The 26,570-nt window shown below is 44.3% G+C and overlaps 1 protein-coding gene across 1 annotated transcript in view; it reads right to left on the bottom strand.

Moving 5' to 3' along the window:
* Positions 1–26,570, bottom strand: part of TNN (tenascin N) — a 181,234-nt gene that overhangs the window by 56,903 nt on the left and 97,761 nt on the right. The window contains exons 4-9 of the mRNA XM_078641976.1: positions 23,002–23,265; positions 16,749–16,931; positions 13,191–13,280; positions 8,293–8,556; positions 1,531–1,661; positions 1,257–1,386 (exon numbers count right to left, since the gene is read on the bottom strand). Coding sequence (XP_078498102.1) covers positions 1,257–1,386; positions 1,531–1,661; positions 8,293–8,556; positions 13,191–13,280; positions 16,749–16,931; positions 23,002–23,265 — 1,062 coding nt within the window. The remainder of the gene's footprint in view (positions 1–1,256; positions 1,387–1,530; positions 1,662–8,292; positions 8,557–13,190; positions 13,281–16,748; positions 16,932–23,001; positions 23,266–26,570) is intronic.

Raw genomic sequence — 26,570 nt, 5'->3', positions numbered from 1 at the left:
TGGGGTCCCGGGGCCTTTTTAAGACTTCTGGCCACATGCCCCCCTCCCCACATAAACTAATTGGCCCTGTGAGATGGAAGAACATGGGCCTTACAAAGGCTCAGGGAGGAAGGTCGTGCACCCACCTCCTCTAAATATTAATGACTCACCCCCTGCGGAAGCCCTGGGGATTTTTTTTGTTTTTAAACGGGACCGCGGATCCTCCAGTGCTCCGTTTTCACATTTAAGCAAAATTACGTTGTTGTCCCTTGGGCTTTCCTTTAGGACCGTCCATCCACCACCACCAGACCTTGGAGGGCAGGGTATTCCTACCCAGCCCTCCTAGGTGTTTTTTAAAAACTTTATGTCAGGATAGGGGACTGAGCCTGCAGAACATCTGCAGTGAGAAATATACAAATATTTTGTACCTTAACTTCTATAAAACTACTGAACAGATTTACACCAAATCACAAAGAGCATGCCTTCTGATCCAAGGTATAGCTGTCTGACAAATTTGGTATAATTCAATTCAGCAGTTTTTGGTGTAGCTGTGTCTAATTTTCCTTTGGAAATCTGCATGGGAAAAACTCGTTTTGAGACTGCCCCCCCCTTTCTTCTCAAACTTTTCTTGACAGCAAGTCACCCCAAAATTTTTCAGGAAGGGGTTCAAGAGGTTGAGACTTTTTTAGGAAGTTTCATGAAGATTCCTATGTGGAGTTAACTATACCAAACCTATACCTACCTGTTTCTTAAGTTCTGTCCTCTTTAGAGGTACCCACTTGTATTCCACTGCTCTAAATAGCTGAAGTAGATGGGTCCAGACTGCGTCATCCTGCCACACAGTACTGTCCAGAAGGCCATGCATGCCAATAGCATGTGTTTGCTCTTTATCAATACATCAACCACATAACTGAGCCACAGAGAAGCTGAAAGCTACAAAGCCCTTCATGAGCAAAGACCAGCATACATGAACCACCACCTGAATTTCCACCAACCATCCAGAGACATTCGCTCTGTTTCCACCCACCTGCCAAAGCCACGGTGGAGGCTGTTTCTTCTCCTAACTTGCCTCCAAGTCCTGGACCGGCTTTCCCCTCCATCTCCGAACATCCCCCTCTCTGGCCAACTTCAGGAAGAGACTCAAGACCTGGCTTTTTGACAGGGCCCAGAATCCTAGTGTCTGGATACCCTCACGTGTCATAAGCTCCGATTTACTAATACTGATTGATTGATTGAGGAGAGTGACAGTGGTCACTGTCCTGTAGAGACAGTCTTACCTGTGGTTAATGTGGTGGTAGCCCTCCTGCTCTTCTTCTCTGTCCTGAAGGCCACCAGGTAGATAGTGTACTTGACGCCTCGTTCCAGGCCCTCCAGCAAAAACCGTTGAACAAGGCCAAGGGTCACCTCCTGCCGGGGAAATGCAACTTTATTGTTTTTAACATTAATTTAACACTGACATTTAGCTTGATATTGATCACTTCCAACTCTGGCAGTCGCCAATCTACAAGCCTTCTTTTGTTTAAATAAGTTTGTTATTTTTCTGCTCTGTACCTTGCTTGTGCCATCAGGCTTCTCATAGGTCAAGATGTAGCCATCGATCTTAGCGGCAGGTGCCATCCAGGTGAGGACGCTGCTGGTTTGTGTCACCTCAGATGCTCGCAGGTTCTTCGGGGGATCGATTTCTAGGAAAAACACAACAAAGTCACTCCTGTGTATGCCGTGGGCACATTACCTGCTGTGCCGCAGCAAGAGTGTAATAGGACCTAATGCAAAGAAGGGAATGCCCCCTGCTTTCCTTAGGCTGAGTGGTAAGAGACTGACATAATTACAATGAACTGTGGACCCCTGTATCCAGTGCCACTGCACCTGCTGCACTGGTGATAACTAGGCCTCTGATTAACTGCTTCTTTGGCCCAACGCAAAGAGGATGACACCCAGTCCTCCCACATAGAACAGAGGCAGTGCCACCTTAATGATTTTGGGGGCTCCAGCAAGTCAGATGTTGAGGACCCCTTTTCAGATCAACTTCAAACTGTGCTACCCATTGTCTACTAATTCAAGCCCAGTTGATGCCAATCTATATTGAGTTGTTTGTTAAACCAGTAAAAAATGGTGTCACACAAAACAGTCACAATATATCTTTCCCTGGATCACAAAAATGCTTAATATGACACTCATTAGAGAGAGGGACCAAGGGGCATATTTACAAGAAAGTGGCGGAGCGCAGTTTTACGCCAAAATTGGTAATGCCGCACTCTGACAGGGGTGCATCGTATTCACAAGAATGCGGTGCACCCCAAGTCAGAAGAAGAGAATGACAGAGAAAAGGGAGCAAGATTTCAATAGTCAAATAGTTAGAGTAGACGAAGGTCCAAGATCAAGAACGTTCCCTGTCAAAGGGGTCTTTGGAAGATGGGGGCCTTGGACAATCGCCCACTTTGCCCATGCCTTATAGCATCCATGCCCAGAGGGGTACATTTTTAAGGGCTCAACGAGGAACCAGTATATCCTTCATGGGCCTACAGAGCATATCATTGGCTCAGTCATGTCGTGCCATCACATTCCCACACTGCATGATATGACCATCGCCTTAACAAGCAAATTTACATGTTCACACCATCCCTTTTCACAGATTCACACTTGTCGCCTGCCGACTGGCCTCCACGGGGTTGCCGACTCCGCTGTGTGTCTAGGCCCTGGTCCAGAATGAATTGTATTGTTCGGTGCATTTCACAAAAAATGCCGAGGATACACGAACCAGGGGTCATATTATCAAGACCGGCGATAACATTATCCCTGCTTTACCAGCAGGAAACTGCGGCTAAAGTGATGATACGGGGCTTGATAATATGCCCTTGTAACTTCCCATAGAAGCCCAGCTTCTGGTGTGAACCTGGGCTTCCATGGAAATTCACAAGGGCAGAATATCAAGCCCCTTATCGCCGCTTTAGCGGCAGTTTCCTGCTGCTAAAGCGGCGATATTGGTATCGCCGTTCTTGATAATATGGCCGTCGGCCTCCTAAGCGTACAAACCAAAGCATAGTGACAAACAAAAAAGGGCACAGATGTACACACACACGTGGGGAACACAAGCGTTAAAGCAGTGTGCACAGGCGCACAAACCAGATCAAGCGTGACATGTTTACAAACCTGGCCACATATGAAACCAGAGAGCACAGGCATTTGAATCGGGGCACCAGTGAGCTCAAACAATGTTACATAATCACATGAACCAAGGAACAAAAGCACACAAACCAGGGCACATAAACAGTGAAACCAAGGCACATGTGGCCACGGAGATATAGAAACTCAGACGGCTGCTTTCAAATATAATTTGGACCTTTACACATACATATATATCAAATAAAATAAAGAAAAATGTGAATATTGTTCTTGCACATGCCGGAAAGCATGTTTAGATCAGCAGCACAGTGCCTTCATACTATCATGATTCCAGGGTTCGATTGCACATGCTTACACAGCTTTGCAAAGCGGTAAATACCAAGGGCCTCATTTATGAAAAGTGACGCATCGCTGCGTGAAAACAGCGATGCGTCACTTTTCACTACGCCCTCCTTGCGACACCAATGATGCGTCATATTTACAGTGTGACGCATCATTGGGCATGGAGTTACAGATACGTCAGTATTTCTGACCTATCTGTAGGCGCAAGAATGACGCATTGCTGGAGTGTGTCACAAAAGTGACGCAACTCCAGCAATGTGTCCTTTCACATGGGGCAAGCCCCATGTGAAAGGGCCTGCGTCAGTCTTACGCCTGCTGTGAGGCAGGCGTAAGAAATTCACGCAATTTGTGTCCTAGAAATGGCGCAGTGAAATCTTATAGATTTCACTGAGTCACTTCCATGACCCTTTCTTGCGTCAGAACGCCCCCCCTGCATACATTATACCTGGCGCAGGTATAATGTGGCGCAGGGGTGTACAAAGTGACGCATCTACCTAGATGCGTCACTTTGTAAATATGGTGCAAACAAGGCACATTGTTTACGCCACTGGTGCGTCACAAAAAGTGACGTACCGGTGGCGTAAACGTGACGCATAGCCTAGCCTCATAAATGAGGCCCCAAGAAAATATAATCAGTTACCATTTTATCACCTATCAAAAGATGAATTACCTCGAAATGACAGGATTCAAACTGCTGGCCCAAGGTGCACTTAGATTACGACAACAGTCTTTCTGTCTTAACTAAACACTGATTTCCCACCGGCTTATATTTTAGAAAACAACGGGTAAGAATCTTTTAATTGTTATCATTTTTGTGCTAGCCATGCATTGGAAGCACACTCTATGAAAAGTCTGAAATCTTTTGAAATATGTTTTTTTCCTGAAAACCTAACATTGGCTCAAACTGTGCTTTTCACTATATCAACACAAGATGGCGCCACTGTACCATTAATGCTCTGTACTTACACTCAATGGCACAAGAGAAACTTCCATGGTGTTTCTAAACTCGTATATAGGCCAAGACGGCGTGACGGGTTGTGGGGGTGCTGCTGGGGGGCGCAGGGCCTGACTGAGACAGAAAATAAGTCAAGGCACCAAAATAAAAGTGTCTCCCATTAGATATGCACACAGCTAGGAAATGGCCGAATATTCCAAATCGGGGAAGTTTGGAACTTGTGAACAAAGAGGTACTTTACAAGCTTTGGGAGACTGCATGCATTTCCTGAAGAAGGCGCTGGTCGCCGAAACGCGCGTCGAGAAGATACTGCATTGTGCCACATTTTTTATATTGTGTTTTATTTTATTTCCTTAATTCTGTGATGTGTATATATATTATTGTGTATGTATTGTATGCCCCTATTAGGGTCATTTTTAACCTTTGTTGTTATTAAATGTTTGATTCTAATCTACTCTACAAATTGATGTTATGTCAATAAAATATTTTGGTACCATAACTCTGAGAATGGCCTTTAGCCTTTAACTTTTTCTGTGTTACAAGCTATCACAGTTGCCTAGATGTTTATTTTTCACACATGCATTTGTGCATGCTGCAGGCAATGTTTGTGGTAATATTATGAAAATTAACATTCAAAACAGACTATACAACAGGCCCACAAACAACAAAAAGACCAGCCCACACACTGACCTTTCAAACCAGCCCTTCTGGGCTGGCACTTGCAGATTGCTATATACTGCTAAGGCGAAGGAGCGCTGCCCCACTGCGCAGTGGAAAAATAAAAAAATAAAATGATAATAGCACAATGTTATTATAATTAAATTTTTTCATACTGAGGCAGTTTTATGGGGCGGGGCTTGGGTGTTGTCACAGCCTGCAGAGGGGGGAGTGGTTCGGGCACATGACGATTTGGCCGGTCATCTTGGGCCGGCCAAACAGTCATGCGCACTTAGCATGTTCTCCACCTGTCTGTACTGTGCAGCCTACGTGGAGAACATGCACAGGCTCACACTCCCTATATGAACACCGAACCAGGGCGCTCAGACTAATCATGACGCTGCTGTCATGCTGGTGACAGCAGCATCATGATTGGATTAGGGAAGCCTGTGTGCTTCCTGCTTCTGGAAGGAATAAAATAGGACGGAGGAGAGGCGGCGGCCAACAGCCAGGTAAGTGACATTTATTTATTTTTTCTGCTCCCCCGCGCCCCTGCCCTGCCTTACCCGTACTACTCTGTGGCAGCCGCCACTGCTAAAGACGAGTCCAGACCAGTTGGCAGGGAAGTTGGTGTAGCGCATCCCCATTGGGGATATGGTTTGGCACAATAACAAGTGCCCCCTTGCATCCAACATAAAAGGGTGCTGGAACTAATCCTGGGTGGGTAACTCTGCTCCGCCAGCGGAGTTTGCAGATATTTGCCTACTCCGCGCTCCGTTGCGAACGCGGAAGACGTACAACGTAATGGGAGTGGAGCGCAGCGCAGCGGAGCTCGACTGAGTTTTTTTCAAGCTTGGTGGAGCTACTCGTAGAGGCACTACGCCAGCTCCGCCCACCCTTAGCTGGAACACCAGGCTTGATTTTACCAGACTGAAACAACAGTCTATAAAAGCAAGGGTCACAGATAGCCTGGCCCGCACCAATATCCTCCTATGGAATCAGGAATCAGGGAACACTCCTCTTGGCTGCCTCTCTCTTCCTTCTACCAGGTTTAAGCAGGTGGTAAATGGGACCGGGTAACACCTAGGGCTTGGAATGGGAATTCATAATTGTTTTTTTTACCCCAGTAAACCCGGGTCCTCATTACAGGCAAAATCACTCAGAATTACATAGAGGAGGGATGCAATTACCAGCCGGAATCAGTCATTTTAGACAGAAATAGGCCCGGGCACCGTAATAAAACTGGCCACCCATTAATAAATCAGGCAGCTATAAAAATGGCCCACATTTGCAAATCATCAGCTTATGAATTGTAAATACGCATTGTAAAGGTGTTTTGCAAAGTATGGGAGACAGTATGGATTTGTGCTTACTGCAAGCAATGATTGTGGAAATCAACAGAAATAACTGTCCCAGCAGACCATAAAACAGACGCACGGACAGCCAAAAAACCGACCCACACCCTGACCTGTCAAACCACCTTTTCTGCTACTGCCAGATCGCTAAAGGCTGGTCCAACTCTGTATGTAACATGTAATCAGGCCCTATGAAAACAATTTCCTCTCGCTACTTATCCTATGTTGCTCTTATTCCTGGTTTCCATTCCTATTTACTGCCTTTATTACTCCCTTGTTGCTCTTATTGCTGGTTCTTCGTCCTGTTACAGTGTATGTCCCTCTATCTGTCACTGTTATCCATTGTTGTCCTTCCTGATTCCTGGCTCTATTCCACCATCTGTTGCTCTTTTACTGGTTCTTCTACATGTTGCCTTGCCCTATCCCGTAATTTATTTTCTTATTCCTGGTTCCTATTTTCAGCTTGTATACATTTATCACTCTATTGCTCTTATTCCAGGTCTCCTTTTTAGGTTGAGACAGGGCAGCGCATGAGCTGCAGCGAGCATGCAGTAGTGGAAGAGAGAACAGAAGCCCCGCCCACTCTCCGCCCATATTTGTAATTGCCTTGCTTCATTGTCCTTCATAAACGCTGGCTTCCAATTCATTATTAGGCTTATTAGTCCCTCCTTGGTACCACTTTGTTTGTATTTGTTACCTCCCATAACAACTGGACCTTTTACTGGTGTTGTTAGATGGTCTGCTTTATAAGATGATGAGCACTATTTTATTTAATGCTCTTCCCCTATTCCACCCACTACCTCACCGCACGCCGCACGCTTTTATTTTAATGTTTATTAATGGCATTCTGCTTTAACTATAGCGGCCGCGTTTTAAAATGTATTTATTTTAGCAGCGCGTTCTGCTTTTAGAGCCAGGCTTACTTATTTATTTATTTATTTTAACAGTACGGTCCGCATTTAGTGACGGTGCTTACTTATTTACTTAATTTGTTTACTAGCACCCATGCGATGCTTTCACATTCATAGAGGCCCGCCCCTTGCTTTACACAAACAGCATCCAAAGAAAGGTACGCAGACAACATTAAAGTAAAAGTGTGGCATGGGCACTTTTACCCAAGAAAAAATCTGTTTGTCAATTTGCAAACAGATTCCTTTTATTTTTTTAAAGCCCCCATGCCATGGTTTCACTTTAATGTAAGACACGCCCTTCATGAATGTGAAAGTGCTGCATGGGTGCTAGTAAAACAAGCATTAGCAATGTAGTAGGTCTCGTATTTACGCAAGTTTAATCTGTTGGCATTGTAAATGACAATGCTTTTTATTTATGGTTTAAAAACCAAAACATAAATAAAAATCATTGGGGCATATTATCAAGAACGGGTGTTACATTATCGCCGCTTTTATCGGCAGGAAACTGCCGATAAAGCGGCGATAATGTGCTTGATAATATGCTCTATGAATTCCAATCGAAGCCCATGTTAGATGTCTTCACGTCTAAAATGGGCTTCGATTGGAATTCATAGAGCATATTATCAAGCACATTATCGCCGCTTTATCGGCAGTTTCCTGCCGATAAAAGCGGCGATAATGTAACGCCCGTTCTTGATAATATGCCCCATTGTCTTTTACGAAGCTAATAGCTCAAACTCGCGTAAATGTGAGACCTATTGCATTGCATATGATTGTTATCTGGTTCTATTCTAGTCATTCCTGTTTTGCTGTTATAACAGGTTTTCCTTCTTATTTCTTGACTCTGCTGTTCCCTCTGACGCTTTTTTTCCCAATCAATATCCCAATGTCCTATTTTTATTTCTCCACCCCTTATTAAAATGACCAATTACGACAACTTGTTCCACCCTCTGTTGGTTCTTCTAGCTACCTGTCATGGCTTTGGTGGTGGCCCTCTTGCTGCGCTTGCTGCCCTTCTCGGCCCAGACATTGAAGGTGTACTCCATGCCTGGCTTCAGACCGGTCACAGTCGTGGAGCTCTTCTCCTTGCCCACAGCCACCTCCTGGGTCTGGCCTTCTGCTGATGTGTAGCTGAGCATGTATCGGTCGATGAGAGCCAGCACCTTCTTCCAAGACAAAGAAGCTGTGTCCTCCGTCACACGGTTGACCACTAGGTTTGTTGGGCTGTCGATTTCTGAAAATCAAGAAAAGAAAATGAGTGATGTCAGTTGAACCTCTTATACCAGATGGTAAGCAACTCTAACTCACTCCATTCTTATTTATTTTAAATCAAACCCCCTATGCACTCAAGGCTGTTCAATGTCAGAAGATGGCCCTGTGCCACCAATGAGAGCGAACTTCAATACACCCACCCCATTATTAGTTTTTAATTTGAGTATGGTGGTCTGTCTCCTATTGCAATGAAAGTAATGGATGACACTGCTTGTTGGGCACAATCTGCACAGGCTGTTTTTGAATACTAGAATCCTCTACCAATCCTGAGTTCATTGCTTCCCTCTAGTCCAGAACTCTTGGCCCGCTGAGAATATTCCCCTGGCTCCTAACCCCTTCACTTTATTCTCCAACAATTGGCTTAGTCTTCCATGAACTGGGTTCATCTTCCTTCCATCGACTTTGCCCTGCACCCGTTTGATTAGGTCCAGCACACATTGAATTAGGATGCCAATGAATGGCTTGGTTCTTCAACTAATTATTTGGTCTTCCAACAACTGGATTACTCAACCACTCATTCACTTTGTCCACAACCTAATAACTTGTTTCATCATTGATTGACTTGTTCATCTACTTATTGACCTGGTCATCTGCCATTCAGTTGATTCTCCACCCATTGAGTTGGTCCTCCACCCATTCACTTAGGCCCATTTACCTGGTCCTGTGGGTGGCCATCCTCCAATTGATTGGGGGCTCCACACACCAACTTAGTTCTCAAATCCTGGGGCAGATTTATGACGACAGGCGCATCCCTGCAAATCAGCAGGGATTCACCAGGTAAGATGCGTCACGCAAGTTTACTCTTGTGCCACCACAGATGCGCCGCATTTACTCTGCGGCACATTGTGGTGCAAAGATAAACAGATGCGGGACGCATCTCCCGTCGGGAGGGTGGCGCATTGCTGGAGTCGTGTCGCAAGCGCGAGGCAACTCCAGCAATGCTCGTGGCCTGCCCATACATAACGTGGTGCATCACACCTTACGCCTGCTTCTAGCAGGCACAACGTTTAGACACAGTGCCGTCGTAAAAGTGATTGAGTGGAATCTTGTAGATTTCACTCAGGCACTTTACCGAGGATTTACTCTGTCGGAACGCCCCCCCCTGTGCCGGAACGCCCACATGAAATCTGACACAGGTGTCATGTGGCGTAGGGTTTTACAACGTGACGCATCTCCCTAGATGCGTCATGTTGTAAATAGGGTGCAACATGGTGCATGGTTTATGCCACATCTGCGTCACAGAAGTGATGCAACGGCGGCGCAAAAGTGGCGCAAGGGGCTCGTAATTCTGCCCCCCTGTCTTCATTCTCTATTCATCTGCTGAATTGGTCCTCCACTCACTGTTTTTTTCCTTCGCTCATTGAAAAAGTCCTCAACCTACTTCCTAGGCTCTCCATCCATTACTTTGGTCCTTCACCCATTTACTTATTTCTTTGCACACTGCCACAGTCAAAGCCCTATTGGTTAGGTCCTCCACCCAGATCCTTGGCCATCTGCCCATTTACTTAATCTTTTTCCCATTATCTGGAACCACCACCCACTGACTTTGATCATCATCCATTAATTGGCTCCTCCCTTCTCTCCTCATTGTCTTGGTCTCCTGTCAATGAACATTTTATTTAGTCCACAACCTGGTCCTCCTCCCTTTGACTCCTTCTACCTTTTGAATTTGTCTTCCATCCACTGACTTAGACATTTTACTATTGATTTGATCTTTTATCTATTGAATTGGTTTTCGTTTTATTTTCTTGGTCATCTGTACAATTGCTTGATTCTTAATAGGTTCATTTGGTTCTCTGCCCACTGTCAGGGTTCTCTTCCAAGTCACATGAGGGCATATTATCAAGGGGGTTTATCTCCGCTTTTTTGACTTTAAAAGCCAAGAAAGCGGAGATAAAATTATCTCCCTATTACCTAGCTGTCGCTAACACCAGTTAGCGACAGCTAGTAGGAGATAGCGACCATCTTGGGCCCCACTTTGCATGTCAGTGATATTTATCACTAATGACATGCAAAGTGGGCGTGCCAAGATGTTAGCGACTGGAAACAGTCGCTTACATCGCTATCTCCTATTACAAACTTTTGGAGATATTCGCGGTAAGCGCGAATATCTCCAAAAGCTAACACCTGCCCTGAGCAGTTCTTAGCCATGTTATCCAATGGGAGGTGGATAACATGGCTAAGAGCATTAGCTCGGTAATGCATGAATATCGCTGACTTTTCAGCGATATTCATGCATTGCGGCCGTTTTTTATCGCATTTGCGATAAACCTTGATAATAGCAAGGTTTATCTGCGATAATTTCTGACGATGCTTAGCGTTAAAAAATTCGTTGCAAAGCATCGTTAGCGATAAATATCGCTTAACGTTGGTAAAATGCCCCTTGGTCCTCTCCTTGTGCAAGCGTCTCCCGGTGCTTTCTTAGACTGATTGACCATATCATAGGGTCTAGAAGCTAACTAATACATGAATGATTGAAAGAGACAGTGAACACACATTGGGGTGAATGATTGCCACAATAAGAAATTAGTTGTTTGAAAACACGGGGGCATATTACCAACCAATAGAGAAACTTTGGGGCATATTATCAAGGGGCTTTATCTCCGCTTTTTTGGCTTTAAAAGCCAAGAAAGCGGAGATAAAATTATCTCCCTATTACCAAGCTGTCGCTAACACCAGTTAGCGACAGCTAATAGGAGATAGTGACCATCTTGGGCCCCGCTTTGCATGTCAGTGATATTTATCACTAATGACATGCAAAGTGGGCGTGCCAAGATGTTAGCGACTGAAAACAGTCGCTAACATCGCTATCTCCTATTACCAACTTTTGGAGATATTCGCGCTAAGCGCGAATATCTCCAAAAGCTAACACTTGCCCAGGAGCAGTTCTTAGCCATGTTATCCAATGGGAGGTGGATAACATGTCTAAGAGCATTTGCTCGATAATGCATGAATATCGCTGACTTTTCAGCGGTATTCATGCATTGCGGCCGTTTTTTATCGCATTTGCGATAAACCTTGCTAATAGCAAGGTTTATCTGCGATAAAAATCGCCGATTTGCGGCGATAATTTTTGTCTCTAAACAAGTTAGAGACAAAAATTATCTCTATTGGTTGGTAATATGCCCCTTATTCTCTCTAACTTGTTTAGAGACAAAAATTATCGCCGCAAATCAGCGATTTTTATCGCAGATAAACCTTGCTATTAGCAAGGTTTATCGCAAATGCGATAAAAAACGTCCGCAATGCATGAATATCGCTGAAAAGTCAGCGATATTCATGCATTATCGAGCAAATGCTCTTAGCCATGTTATCCACCTCCCATTGGATAACATGGCTAAGAACTGCTCCTGGGCAGGTGTTAGCTTTTGGAGATATTCGCGCTTAGCGCGAATATCTCCAAAAGTTGGTAATAGGAGATAGCGATGTTAGCGACTGTTTCCAGTCGCTAACATCTTGGCACGCCCACTTTGCATGTCATTAGTGATAAATATTACTGACATGCAAAGCGGGGCCCAAGATGGTCACTATCTCCTATTAGCTGTCGCTAACTGGTGTTAGCGACAGCTTGGTAATAGGGAGATCATTTTATCTCCGCTTTCTTGGCTTTTAAAGCCAAAAAAGCGGAGATAAAGCCCTTGATAATATGCCCCACGATTCGTCAAATGAATGAGTGGATACATTATCCTGTAACAAACGAGTAACAGAATTAGGAGATTATTGATCTGGTATGTCAGGGTGTCTACAAATGGGCAAGTGAATTTTTGAAATTGTATAATTCACACATGACAGTGAACAAATGACTAACAAATGTGGGAATGGATGCGTGACTTTGCATATTAAGACATAATTTAAGAAATGACAGAGGAAACTACCAAAAGATACTGAATAACATTTCCTCAAGCAAACAAAATAGTGAGGTAATTATTAAACAAGAGAATAATCGAGAGTGGATTATGAAGCAAAAGACATTTAAAAAATGATTCATTAATAGAAACAACACATCAATGACCTGATAGGTGTTTCAATGAGTGAATGTGTGAATGCTTAGGGAATGACTTATAGAATGAAAATGTGTTCTTCAACCTCAGTTTAACTTCCCCTCCTCGATATGTTTTAGGGTCTGTGTCACATACACTAAAATAGTCTGGCTGGCAAAGTGGTAGTCTACAAATAAATGAAGGAATACATAAATGAATGAATTACCAATTGGCTTGAAAACAAGTGAAGATGAAAACATTATCGAGTTTGTGGAGTTATTTCAATGTTTTGTTAGAATCAATGAAGGCTGAGAAATTGAATGATTTCTGTTGCTGATCATTCAATGAACCATTGTGTTTGCCTTCATTGATTAAGTAAGTGGGTTAGCATTTAATATTTTTGTCTGTGGATGGAAGAGTGCTTAATAAACAAATGAGTGTAAGAATGAGTGTAGTATGTGAATGAATATGTGGAGATGCTGCTTGCATATGTCATAGCTTCTTTGCAAGCAGATGGCATGTGTGCGCGAGTGTGTAAGTACTGTGAACAGAAATATGGGGATCCACCAGCCCCTGGAAAAGGAGGAGGTTTAGAAAAGCTTGGGGTGCCACTTACCAGTCGTGCCGCTTGTCGACGACCTCTTGCCCTCCCGGTCGCCCCTCACAGCCCACACCAGGATCTGGTACACTGTAGAAGGTGCCAATCCTGTGAAAGATACCACATGCATTAGCCAGGAAAGCATCAATGAATCTAGGAAGAGGACGTGGCATTGCTCACCCCAAAATAGAAGAAGTCCAATTTATGCAGTGCATCCTCAACCTCAAACAAACCCATTAGCAGAGTGAGCAACACTCCCACTATCTGAATCGTGTGATCATTACCCTTCCCCCTGCAAACAAGCAATACCTCTATATTCTGTGAACTATACCTCCTGATTGATTAGTACCCTACTTTTTGTGCACTGTGCCCTCATCTGCAAGACAGGTGCTTCTGAGTTCTGTAAATTGTACCCCAGATTGATTGTACCCCTGAATCATGTGAAATGTACCCTTCCAGATGATTGGCGACCAAGATGCTCTATAATGTGTACCCTCTGAGAGACAAGAGCACTGTACCTCCCTGAGGGATTCAGGGGCATATTATCAAGGGGCTTTATCTCCGCTTTTGTGGCTTTAAAAGCCAAGAAAGCGGAGATAAAATTATCGCCCTATTACCAAGCTGTCGCTAACACCAGTTAGCGACAGCTAATAGGAGATAGTGACCATCTTGGGCCCCGCTTTGCATGTCAGTGATATTTATCACTAATGACATGCAAAGTGGGCGTGCCAAGATGTTAGCGACTGAAAACAGTCGCTAACATCGCTATCTCCTATTACCAACTTTTGGAGATATTCGCGCTAAGCGCGAATATTTTCAAAAGCTATCACTTGCCCAGGAGCAGTTCTTAGCCATGTTGTCCAATGGGAGGTGGATAACATGGCTAAGAGCATTTGCTCGATAATGCATGAATATCGCTGACTTTTCAGCGATATTCATGCATTGCGGCCGTTTTTTATCGCATTTGTGATAAACCTTGCTAATAGCAAGGTTTATCTGCGATAAAAATCGCCGATGTGCGGCGATAATTTTTGTCTCTAAATAAGTTAGAGACAAAAATTATCTCTATTGGTTGGTAATATGCCCCTCATTTCCTTACACCTTGTGAATTTTACCCCTAGCCTTCCAACCTGTGGACTATTTGTTTCCCCCTCTATGCGTCCTTAACCCTCAATAGGTCAGGGCGCCCTAACTGATACCAAAATGTTAATCAATAATGCCTCCTCCTCTGCTTTCACCTGCCTAGAGCCAATAATCTCTGCGCACACTCCGCTTCCATCCCCCCACCTCACTCTACCTCAATTACACCTTAATCTTTTTACATCCACAACACAGTAATTCCTTTGCCGATGGCCAGCCAAACCTCAACCAATATTGACCCCCCCCCCTACCTACCTCATCATTCAATAGATTCTTAACTTCAAATATCAAGAACCGACCACCCAACCCATCTCACTTTGCTGCTGGAACCACAGGTCCACAAGCAAGAATGCCTTGTTCTTTAGCAAGCACTGCGAATCCCACACCACACCTCACTTCACCGTTGTTACCAAAATTTGGAATTATTCTAAAGACACTGCAACACACATGGCTCTCAACACTGGCATGCCATCTTTAACCATAAACCTCTGGTGACATCAGTTCATCTTTCAGTTTCACCAATCACCTCTTTTGTGGGTGACACACACATATTTTCGCTTGTCCACCAATCATCTGTAAACTCCAACCTGAAGTCTGAGACACTGGATGGCCCTCTGTCTACTCATGCTGAGCTCCACTAAAGCAAGGATCCTTTGCTTTACTGCATCCTCTGCTGGGGGTGGCTTGGCGACCCTCAAATAATTCCTTGTTTTTCCCATCAGTGTGGAACATCCGGGTACTATTTAACTCCAGCAAATAGGCGGTGTCATACACCTCCACCCACCCCTGCCACAGCAGTCGGGTTACAGATACTTAATACCAGAGTGTTCTAGACACAACTTCTTTTTTCTAAAAAGTACTATTCTCAGTACACTCTGATAATAATTATATTTTACTTACTACTGCAAGAGAGAAAGTGCTACAGTTAATTTTTTTGTGGGAGGAAGAAGCCTTAAAACATCATATCTAAAATGTTCCACTTTTCCACTATTTTTGGGTAGTTGAAATTTCCAATTCCAGTTTTTTGGGAAGTCAAAAAACTTGCAAGCTCAAATGTTTAGAAGTAAGTCTCTCACTAAAAGAAATACAATGTTTGGGTAGGATGAAAGCTAGAATGCTCCTGATATATATTTTCACAGTTGAGAGCAAACCGAAAAGCAGCACAGTGAATAGGAGGATAAGCAGCAGTGCCAGGCTGGTTGGAGGGAGTAGAGAAAGGAACTCAGAAAGAGACTGCGAGGAAACAAATTGACGTAGGTCACTATAAGAGTACTTTGAAACTCCTAATCTGGAAATCATAATTGAAACGCAAGACAACCTATGAACATCTTTGGCTTTGTGGGTCATGTTTCTGGGGGTCTTACAAACATTCAGCAATGATCTAACTTAACCACTGGTCGCAGCCTTGTCTTCTGCAGTTCATTCGCATCCCTTTGAATACATTTACAAAACTTTTTCGCAAGCACCATTTTAAGCTTTCTAAACATGTGCCTTCCTCTCCATATGGCCACCAAGTTTGATCACAAACAAGCCCCTATGTAAACTTCTTACTTTGTTCTTCAAGTCTGTCCATTATTCCTCCCCTCCTATCTGCCCACAAAAACGTACCTGCTACACCATCTCATGAAATCCACACTCCAGCCAATCATCATCTACCGGTAGGTCGTGAAATGTCCAGCGGTTCATTACAGTTCAGACCCTTCAGTCTACATGGACCCCTCCATGGCAAATGACAGGAAACGCCCCCCGTATGCTGATCATTGCGCTCACACCTACTTTCTTTGCTTTAAGAGCCAGCATTCCTAACAACATACTATCATAAGGCTATCCCTTACGTAGGCAACTGTATCTCCGGCTGTCCATGCACTTCTCTGTAAACATGCATATTATGTAATATAATCTTATTATTTATTATCAATGTTATTGTTTCAGTCATCCTCCATCTCTGCCCATCACCACATGTGAAACCACCCATCCGTCCCATCAATGCTCCGGTGTGCTGTTTGCTTTGCTGCATACTGCCTTGCTTTTGGTATTGTTCCCAAATAAATAGAAAGTATTACACAAATTCCTGGTCTTTGAGGAAAAAATTGAGTTTGCTCACGGATCTTAATTATACATTTTCCAATAATGCCAGCAGTTTAGCAATTTTCCCCTAACAAATTTCAGCGGAACAAGCCTATGCAGGAAGAAGTATGACAACCTAGAATACATTCTGGAGAGAAACAAGCCACCGTTCTTAGAAGCACTCAGTGTTACTTTTTCTAAGAAAATATCAGTCAGGCCTGAGTCAAAGGTTATATGATCAGTTTCCTTTATATCTGGGATAAGAACCGCCATTTAGACTAATGATGAACCTAATGGTCAGCATACCTTTTAGGCTGCTCTAACTTAACATCACATAAGGAGTCAACAGAGATGTGTCCACCCCCTCACCTCTGATGATATAGCTGGTTTTGGGATCCTGACTCCGCTGCACCACCACTTCGGTCGCTGGACCCTGCAGTGTAGAGTAACTCAGTTTGTAGTAATCCACCTGTGTAGATGGATTCTCCCACTCCACCTCAAGCGAGTCCTCTGTCTCCCCAGCCACCCAGAGGGGACCTAGACCAGACATGTCTGTGGAAATAAAAAGACAGAGAAGAAGGTGAGAACTTATCTAACTCTAGAATCACAATTTTAAGAACTTGATATTTTTCCTGTTCAATTGCTTTTTCTTGAGGCTAAGCATGCCCAGCACTCTACCCTTTATGAACATTGATGGGTAAGGTGTAGGTTTTAGAATCATCGCAGAAGCTTGCATCAGGTACTAGGAAGAGCAATCTTGTACCTACAAGGACTAGCTTGTGTTGTGAAGACCAGATTTCAGCTTTGAGGTCTCCATCACAGTGAGAGACCCTTCCTTTTCAAGAGTTCAAAACTCACCCACATTTAGATACACTAAATCCACATCCTTGGTTTAGTTTGTATTTTGGGGTATGAAAAGAACTCACCCACTCACTACCAGTTCAGTGTCTGGGACACAAAAAATCCCTCTGGTTTCTTTTGATCTGCTGTCACAAATGGAGATCTACTGTACAGAATCTCAGTAGGGGACACAGTTATGGAGGAGCTCAGGACACAGACCAGTGTGACCAGTGTCACCAGATGTGTACGGTCTCAGGAACACAGCATAAAGGAGTAGGACCAGGAATGCAGGATCTTAAGAAATCAGCAGAAAGGAACCCAACCAGGGATGCATGGCCTCAGGACATCACGACCCAGGGCCTATTATCCTGGGCCAGAACTCAGAGTCACTAAAGTCGTGATCAGGCATCCATATGCAGCTCACAACACATCCAGGGTCACAGGCCAAAAAAGTGCAAGGGGTAGATATATCCTGAGGACATAAGAGTTGACCAGGTGTACAGCTCCTCACAATCTCAGGACACATGAGTGTGACCAGATATTTAATGGCACAAGGCCGTGTGACACAGCAGTACGACTAGGTGGGATGGGCTTCGGCAAGCCACGTGACACTGAATCAGAAGGAGGAAATGCAGTGCCAGACCCTCGGAAGAAGAACAAGCCACAGGACACAAAAGAAGTGTGGTGGGAAGTGGCGTGGTCAAGTAGGCCAGGTGGAGCATACACATAAAACCCTGAAGCAGAATGGTGACACACTATGGAACTGTTTGGGGTGTAATGGGGAACCAGCTAAGCAAGCAATCATGAGCGAGGTCAAGAAGTCATTCTGAAGCTAGACGTCCTCCAGCACTGTGCAGACATTATAAATAAAATACCTATAAATGTAAATAAATGCAAGACACAGAAGAAGATGGGTCATCTGATATGGAAATCACAATGAGAGAAGATGCAAGGCCCTTCAGGAAAAGCTGAGCACAGTAAATCAAAAACCAGCGGGAGGGTGACCAGGTCTTGAGGTCACCAGTGCTCAATGGCTGAGATGTTTCAATGTTCTAAATTGCCCTCTATGAGATCAGATTGCAGGATTTTCATCTATAACCTGTTTATTCTGTGCTATTCGATTGGTTGGTGGCCACAACTTGGCCGTCACCACATGGGGTATTTTGCAGACCCGACATTGGTCTTTCTCTCCCTGTGGTGGCCAGATGGCAAATATTGGTCACTCCCTACTGGCCAGACACTGGGCAATGCCTAACTGGGGTGGTCTGCAAGCAAATATTAGTTGCTCTGTATCTGTAGTGGCATGCCTGCAGTCACACTTGATTTTGTACCTGGGTTGGATGACCTGTTGGCTGACATTTGTGGGTCACTACCAGTGGTGGCCTGCGGGCAGACACTGGTCGCTGTGCACCTATGGTGCGTGCAAGCAGGAATGGGTTGCTACATAACTGTGGTGGTCTGTGGACAGAAATGGGTCACTCTATAAATGTGGGATCTTGCATTCAGGTCTCAGTGTATTGCAACGTATGGTGGCTGGCAAGTATACATCGCTTGCTCTCTAACTGTGGCAGCCATCTGGCAGGCACTTGATGCTCCCTAACTATGGTAGCTAGCAGACATTGATAATTTCCAACTTATGGTAGACTGCACATTGACCATTTGTTGTTTTTCTTAGCTCGACATGGGTCACTCTACCTAACGAGGTGACACCAAGCGAGCTTGTTTTCACGATTTTAATTGTAGTAGGGGGACCACCAGAATAAAATAGTTTCCGGCACCCCTTGCTGCATTTTAACTATCACACCAGGCTCACTTGCCTTCTCGCCCACACACCCACACTTCACCATAGGGCAGTTGGATACAAAAGATCTCCGCTAAAGTGCCCCTCTTTGAGGTGTGCCCGTCGGGGATTGCACCGCCCCCCGACGAGGAGCAACCGCCGATGATGAAGCATGACATCCTTCGGGGTGTGTGAGGCAAATACATCCAACAAAATGGATGCCCAAAGGTGTTATATTTACACCTCCGGTCACGCCAGCTTTGTCTTAGTCCTTTCTTTAAACTTCCCACTTGTTGTAGGAACAGTTCAGCACCTCCTTTGTTGAAGACTGCACATGGACACAGATCACTACCTACATGTGATGACCTGCATGCAGACTGTGGTCACTCCATATGTGTGGTGGCCTTTGGGTAGACGTTGATCGCTCACTACCATGATGACCTGCAAGCAGATATTGGTCACTCTTTGCCTATGGTGACCTGTGGGCATATTTTGGTTCCTTTCTTCCTGTGGTGGCCTGTGAGAAGATATGGGTCAATCCCACTCTCCTGTATTTGTGGTGGCAGGGGCGCAGACATTGGTTGCTTTCAACGTGTGATGGCTGGAGGGCAACATTGATTGATTCAGACTTGTGGTGGCCGGCCAGCAGGCATTGGTCACTATTTACCAGTTGCAGCATGCAGGCAGACATCCTTCGCTCATTGGATGCCCTGCTGGTAGACAGTGATAAATCCATACCTCTGGGCAAACAGTGGCCATGGCATGTGGTGGTCTGTGGGCAGACATTAGTCTCTCACTACATGCAATGGGAATATGTTGGTTGCTTACTACCATGGTAACCTGTAGGCAGACATTGGTCACACCCCATCTGTGGTGTCTGGTGGACAGATATTGGTTTCTCTCTGCCTGTGGTGACCGTAGGCATATATGTATTGCTCACTACCCCTGGTGAACTACAACTCAGACATTGCTCACTCCCTACCTGTAGTGGCCCTGGGCATACATAGGTTGCTCTTTCCCTGTGGTGGCTGATACCAGACATTTGTTGTTCCTTAACTATCAGGGCTAACGAGGTGGAGACATTGGTTACTCCTTACCTATGGTGGCCAGTGGGCAGACACAAGTCACAACCTACGTTCAGTGGCCTTCCCGCAGCAATCGATTGTTCCCTACATGTGGTGCCCTGTTGTGAGTTAATGCAAATTAAGAAAATGTGACTGCACACCTTAAAAAAATGTGGCGTGTGAACAAATGCATTACAATTTCGAAACTTGATATTCACACATTGTCAGCTAGAACTATGCCTGAGAGGGGCTGGTGTATACTAAATAGGGACATGATGTACAATAAAGTTTCAGCTCTCCTTTTTTCAAAAAAAGCACTCACTTGTTTTTTTCATAAAAAGCACTCACTCGTCTTTTTCAGGACTGATTCACACAATTGACTAAACCTTATTTTTTACTAGATACATAATTGCATTTATCCTGTTTTGTTCGTGAGTACGGTATGGTATCTCACGGCTCACATTGAGTACAGTCTCGAACCCTGAATATAGGAGGGAAATACACACGTAAGCAGCACTCCGGTGCCTTTAAAAGATAAGCACGTCGGGATAGCGTGTGTTTCGAATGCGGAAGTCAGAGGCACACACTGGGAATCCACGTTGGGAACGCGAGAAAAGCTGGAAACTTGGGGGCAGATTTACAAGCCCCTTGCGCCTCGTTTACGCCGCCGTTGTGTCACTTTTGTGACGCAGCGGCGGCGCAAATCCTGCTCCATGGTGCAGGGGTACTTACAACGTGACGCATCTGGGAGATGCGTCACGTTGTAATGCCCTGCGCCACATGTAGGCGTTCCTGTGTAGGAGGGGGCGTTCCTACGCAGGAACGCATCCTAAAAGTGGCTGAGTGAAATCTACAAGATTTCACTCAGTCACTTTTAGGCCCTTGCTGTGTCAAAACCCTGCGCCTGCCTGAAGCAGGCGTAAGGATTGACGCAGCATTAACTAGATAGAGCCCCCAGAGCATTGCTGGAGCTGCGTCGCGCTTGCGACGCAACTCCAGCAATGCGTCACTTTTACGGCACAAATGCGTGACGCATCTGTGCCGTCCATGATGGCGGAGCTGTGGCGCACAATAACTGGCGCATCCCTGCTGAATTGCAGGGATGCGCCAGTTATTGTAAATATGCCCCTTGGTGAGCAATCATACGCTGAGACAGAGCACACTTGCATTTTCGTTTTTTTTAAATACTGAGAAGATTTGACTTCAAGTTTTCTCACAATTCTGTCTCTTACAGACACGGGGGCAGATTTATGATGACTGGTGCATCCCCAGGGATGCGCCAGTCATCCTGCGCCGCTGCTCCGCCACCCATGGTGCGCCGCATTTATAATGCGGCGCACCATGGGGCAAAAACGGCACAGATGCGTGACGCATCTGTGCCGTAAAGGTGGCGCATTGCTGGAGCTGCGTCGCAAGCACGACGTAGCTCCAGCAAGGCTCGGGGGTGCCCCATCTCCACAATGCTGCGTCAAAACCTACGCCTGCTTCAAGCAGGCGCAGGCTTTTGACGCAGCATTGTCCTGAAAGTGACTGAGTGAAATCTCATAGATTTCACTCAGTCACTTTTAAGAGGCGTTCCTGCACAGGAACGCCCCCCCCCTGCGCAGGAACGCCTCCTTATGGCGCAGGGTTTTACAACGTGACGCATCTCCTAGATGCGTCACGTTGTAAATAGGGCGCATTGTTTGCGCCGCCGTTGCGTCAAATAAAGTGACGCACCGGCGGCGCAAGGCCTTCATAAATCTGCCCCACGGAACGCACACCAATTGGGAAGCGTTCACAGTTGTAACTTATCGTGACTTGGGTTGCAGGCTCACATTAAAGAATCTCCTGCTAAGCTCTCTTTATCGTAATTCTTTTACAAACCGACAGGGAACTCTTTGTGGATTTAGGATAATACATTCTAGCCTCACATATACAATCTTTTGCAGTTCACATAAGCAGTGAGGTGCAGTCATTGAGAATTTGATGTGGCATTCGGTGATGACATAATTGGACATTGTCGCGTTTGACAAGCTTCTGCATTCCTAATCTTATTGCACTGGTAAGCAAATGTAGAGATATGACGATTGCTTTTTAAGGTTGCTTTTAATGGATGAAATTATCATCATGTTTGCAGACAGCAGAGAATTTCTCCTAGACAGTAAAAGCATTTGGGACATCTCTTCAAGAGAGAGCAATGGCAGAATTTGTGGTAGAGCATAGGCAGTTGTGAGAAGCTCTTGGAGAGTGAGTGTTAGGCTTGAGATATTATTTGTACCAGTTTTCAGTTGCTGTTTTCTTTTTCACTTTCGATTGTGATTCTTTAGAGTGCTATATTGGCATTGACACTGATGTAAATATATGTTCAAGTGGATGAATACATTTATACTATATATCAATATGTTATCATTGTGTTGTAGATCTCTGGATTTAACACTTGGACATCACCTGTTCTTTACGAATACAAAAGCCTCCCCTGAAGAAGGGTTCGCACCTGGAACCCGAAATGCATTGGGATCCATATTTGAGTTTTTTTGATATTGTATATCCATGATTCATTGCAATTGTATACTATTGCATGATTTATTAAGTAAACCTCACATTGTAAATATACACTGAGATCTCTATGAACGGTATTATGCTCCATATGAAGATGTTACTGACATGAACAAGGGTGTGATTAAAAATTACATGCCTTTGAGTTTCTGAGTTAAGTGTATTAATCTTGAACAGAAATTGACTAAGACTACTAGCGTCGTCCATTCAGGCTGTGCTATTGCTTCAGGTTGTGGTCACCCACAACCCTCTTTTCAAGTGCCCTGTTGTGAGACATCGGTTGCTCCCTGCCTGTGGCAGTCTAGGTCAGACAATGAACACTCCCTACCTATGGTGACCTGCCAACACTGGTCTCTCCCTACTTGTGGTGACTGGTTAGAAACAATTGGCTAGTCCATACCTGTAGTGCCCTGCAGTTCTCCTGGTTCACTGGACAGCCCTTTCCTCACTTGGTAAAGCACGATGTAGTAGAGGGTGCCTGGACTCAGACCCTGGATCTCGTACTCCAGTTGCTCCTTCGTTAGCCGGATCTGCTTAGCTAGAGACTCCTCGCCAGACACGTAGTACCGAAGAAGGTAGTAGTCTACCTCCATAACTTGATCCCAACCGACAGTCAAGGACTCCTCTGCAGAGCGGATCAGACGGAGATTCTGGACTCCAAGAACTGTTGAAGGAAGAAAGAAACTGATGTCAAACAGTAGACAGGGAACCCTATTAATGGCCTCTCGAATCCTATTCACTTGTGATGGCCTACCAACGCTTTGAGGTCTAAAGCAATGTGCTATATCAACATTTACATTTAATAAAACCTTATGAGTGCATATTAGCCGGTAGACGTACATACAAGTATAGAAACCCTTTTAGTTTTAGTATACACAACAGGAATCAAGGAATCTTATTGGCACACAGAAAAGGTACTTTTAGCTTTATGAATTACTGTAATCTGAAGACATAAACTACATTTTGTAGTATGTAAAGTAGCACTACAGTATCAATACTTACAATAAAATACAATCCACAAACCTAGGAGTGGAAATGATCAGGGATGTGTGTGAGTGGGCAACGGCTGAATCAGTCCGAATGAAATTTGTTCGAAAGGATGATAAGGTGGAGGAAGATCTCCTAGCATGGACCTCGATGTTAGCAGAATTAAAAAAAGAGTGGGCCCCCGAGACTCGTGAGCCCCAGGGGGAGGGAGTCTCCGTTAGGAAAGAACAAAATGGGAATAATACCTAGACCATGAACGGTAATATAGACTTGAAAGGGCGAGATTTTGATCGATACCTTATATCTATTGATCCAAACCTCGATCTGGTCGACTGAACCTTTATTGCCTGTCTTGGAAGGAAACAGTACACCTATCTGCAAGTTAGTTCACCCAATAAAGGACTCTACTCTTAAAGATCACGGACAACTTCTAGGTTTCAAAAGTTTATTGTAAAGATATAATGAGCTGCAAATACAAGCATCTCAGAATGAGATTCACGAGATACACAGGTCCAATTACATACATGTGCTCTCGAAAAGCCCTCAGACGAGCAACAGAAATCACTAACACAAGTTCTAAAAATAGCAAAGCTATCAGCATAGACGCATATCTCTCCTTCATTTAGGTTGGAGGAAAACAAACACAGGTTAGGCGTCCCTACCCTGTTCTAGATGGTATCCCTACTTAACCAAATCCCAACCTAACAAAGGTGTCAGCAATGAATGACCCCCAAGGGAAGTCACCCACTCTAAGTCTCTTGGTGAAAACCTAAAGTTCTCCAGTCATGACCCCTCACTGCCTACCCATCCGCTCTCTAAAGGGTCCTCAGGTCTCTGCTCTAACTCCACCCAGGGGTGCTGTCCCTAATACAAAACAGTCAACAACATTTGAGACGCCCCTTGCGAAACGCCTCTCACGTGGTGCAACTTCAGGCTTTTTCCATGATGCTTTGTATTGGGCCTCAGACGTTAGAGTTGACCTTGCTTCTCAGTCTCTTCTCCGGCCCGCTGATACCCCTTAAACATTCCAGAACCCTCCTCCATGTCTGGGCCGTCTACTGAACAGACCTCTATTCATTCACTTATAATTGGATCCCCCCTTTCCTGTTGCAGACAGATATCTGCCGCCAAGAACCCAACTCTCATAGACTTCTAAAAAGGCTTGCAACATTTCTCAGCCCAGACATGTACGTGTAAATCACTGCTAAAACATTTCAGGCCTACAATATTTCACATTATGATTATAGCATTCAAATTCTTCATTTAATTAAAGCATGTTAAACTCTTATTCTATTATTTAGAAAACATTATTCTAAATCACGGCCCATTAATGCAATGACCAAAAACGTTAAACAATCTGTGTCGTGAAAAGAAACACCTTCCCTTTTAGCTCCAGCTCTGGCCCTGAGGCCTACCACGTTCTGCGTTTTACCACAGACCATCTTATATGTTAACAGCTACACGACATAGATTCAAAATAATCACGTCTAATAAAATCATATAATGTCACACATTTCTGTATTAGTTCCACTTCTACTTAAATCTCTATATTAGCTATACATTTAGAATATAATTTCAGATACTATTAGCACTCATGGCATTTCTCATCATGACTTGTGCTTACTATAGGTAAGTGTGATGTACTCATACATTTATATCAGTTTGCGCTCTCTCAGACTCTAGACACAGTATTGACTCGCTAGGTGTACTCATGTAAACTGACACAAGTTGGAGAGGGAGGGTGGAGGTTTGGGAGGTTGTGGAGTTATTTCAACAGCATGTTTTCCTTGTAAAATGATATGAAGAGTTGTATGAGTCAGGATTCTATTAACATGCGAGTGCAGATTGTAACTAAGGCTCATAGACACATATGTAATGTTTGTGTTTGCAAATGCCAATAAAAACCTTCTAGAAAATGTTTTTATAAACCTAGGAGTGGAAATGTCCACTTCCAACTCTCCTACCTTCTCTATGAGGTGTTCTCTGCATACAAAAATGCACTACCCTAGTCTCTGCCACTTTTTTTTTATTAAAAAAAACGTTATTGATAATTTCAGCAGGTCTCTCCCACATTTAAATGTGGGAGAGACTAGAGGAAGTGGAAGGAAACTTGGGAAAAGTTACTACAAGATGGGAGGGCTTTATGGAGGAAGTAAGATGGGTTTAGTGAGGGGTAAGAAGGGGATTAGGGTGGGAAATGATAATGCAAACACCTACCCACAAAATAATAAAATCATTGCTTTTTACAAACTACACTACTAAAGTTATTACAGCCCAATAGGTCACAGCACAGTCAGAAATGTACTCAAGCCCAGCATTGTAGTAAGTCTATGTTAGAAATGGGGGTCTCTAGTTGGCAGTGGCGTGCACCCTGTCCAAGTAGGGACCCTTGATTCTAGTCAGGATAAGGGGATTACACACCTAAGATAACCCTTGCTCACCCCCTTGGTAGCTTGGCATGGGCAGTCAGACCTATCTCAGAGACAATGTGTAAAGTATTTGTACATTACACACAGAGTAACACAGTGAAAACACTACAAATGGACACCACACCAGTTTAGAAAAATAAAGTATCTTGATCTAAACCAACTAGACCAAAATAACAAAAATTCAAACTACATAAGTTAAAATGTAACTTTTAAAAGAGTAAAAACAGTTCAATCCATATAAAACTAAGGATGCGTCACTTTTTGTGCAAAGTCCCTAGAATGCATCAAAATTACCAGATGAAAACAAGCTGGGAAGCGAGACGCCGGAAAGCACAGCGATGCATCTGTTCCTTAAACTCACGGAAGGTAATGGGCCGGTTCTTTGTTTCAGGGGCGGTTATACGTTGGTTCCTTATTGCTAAGCAGGGGAGGTGATGCGTTGGTTCCCTACTGGAGAGGATGTGATGCGTCAGTTTCTTAATGCGCAGGAAGGTGGTGCATTGATTCTCCAGATACGCGGACTCAGTTCTTTACAGAAATTCAGCGTTGATGT

Source organism: Lissotriton helveticus, chromosome 1_1, assembly GCF_964261635.1.
Source record: "Lissotriton helveticus chromosome 1_1, aLisHel1.1, whole genome shotgun sequence".
NCBI classification, from domain to species: Eukaryota; Metazoa; Chordata; class Amphibia; order Caudata; family Salamandridae; genus Lissotriton; species Lissotriton helveticus.
The sequence above is the reverse complement of the archived record's forward strand: the minus strand, read 5'-3'. Positions and strand labels throughout refer to the sequence as shown.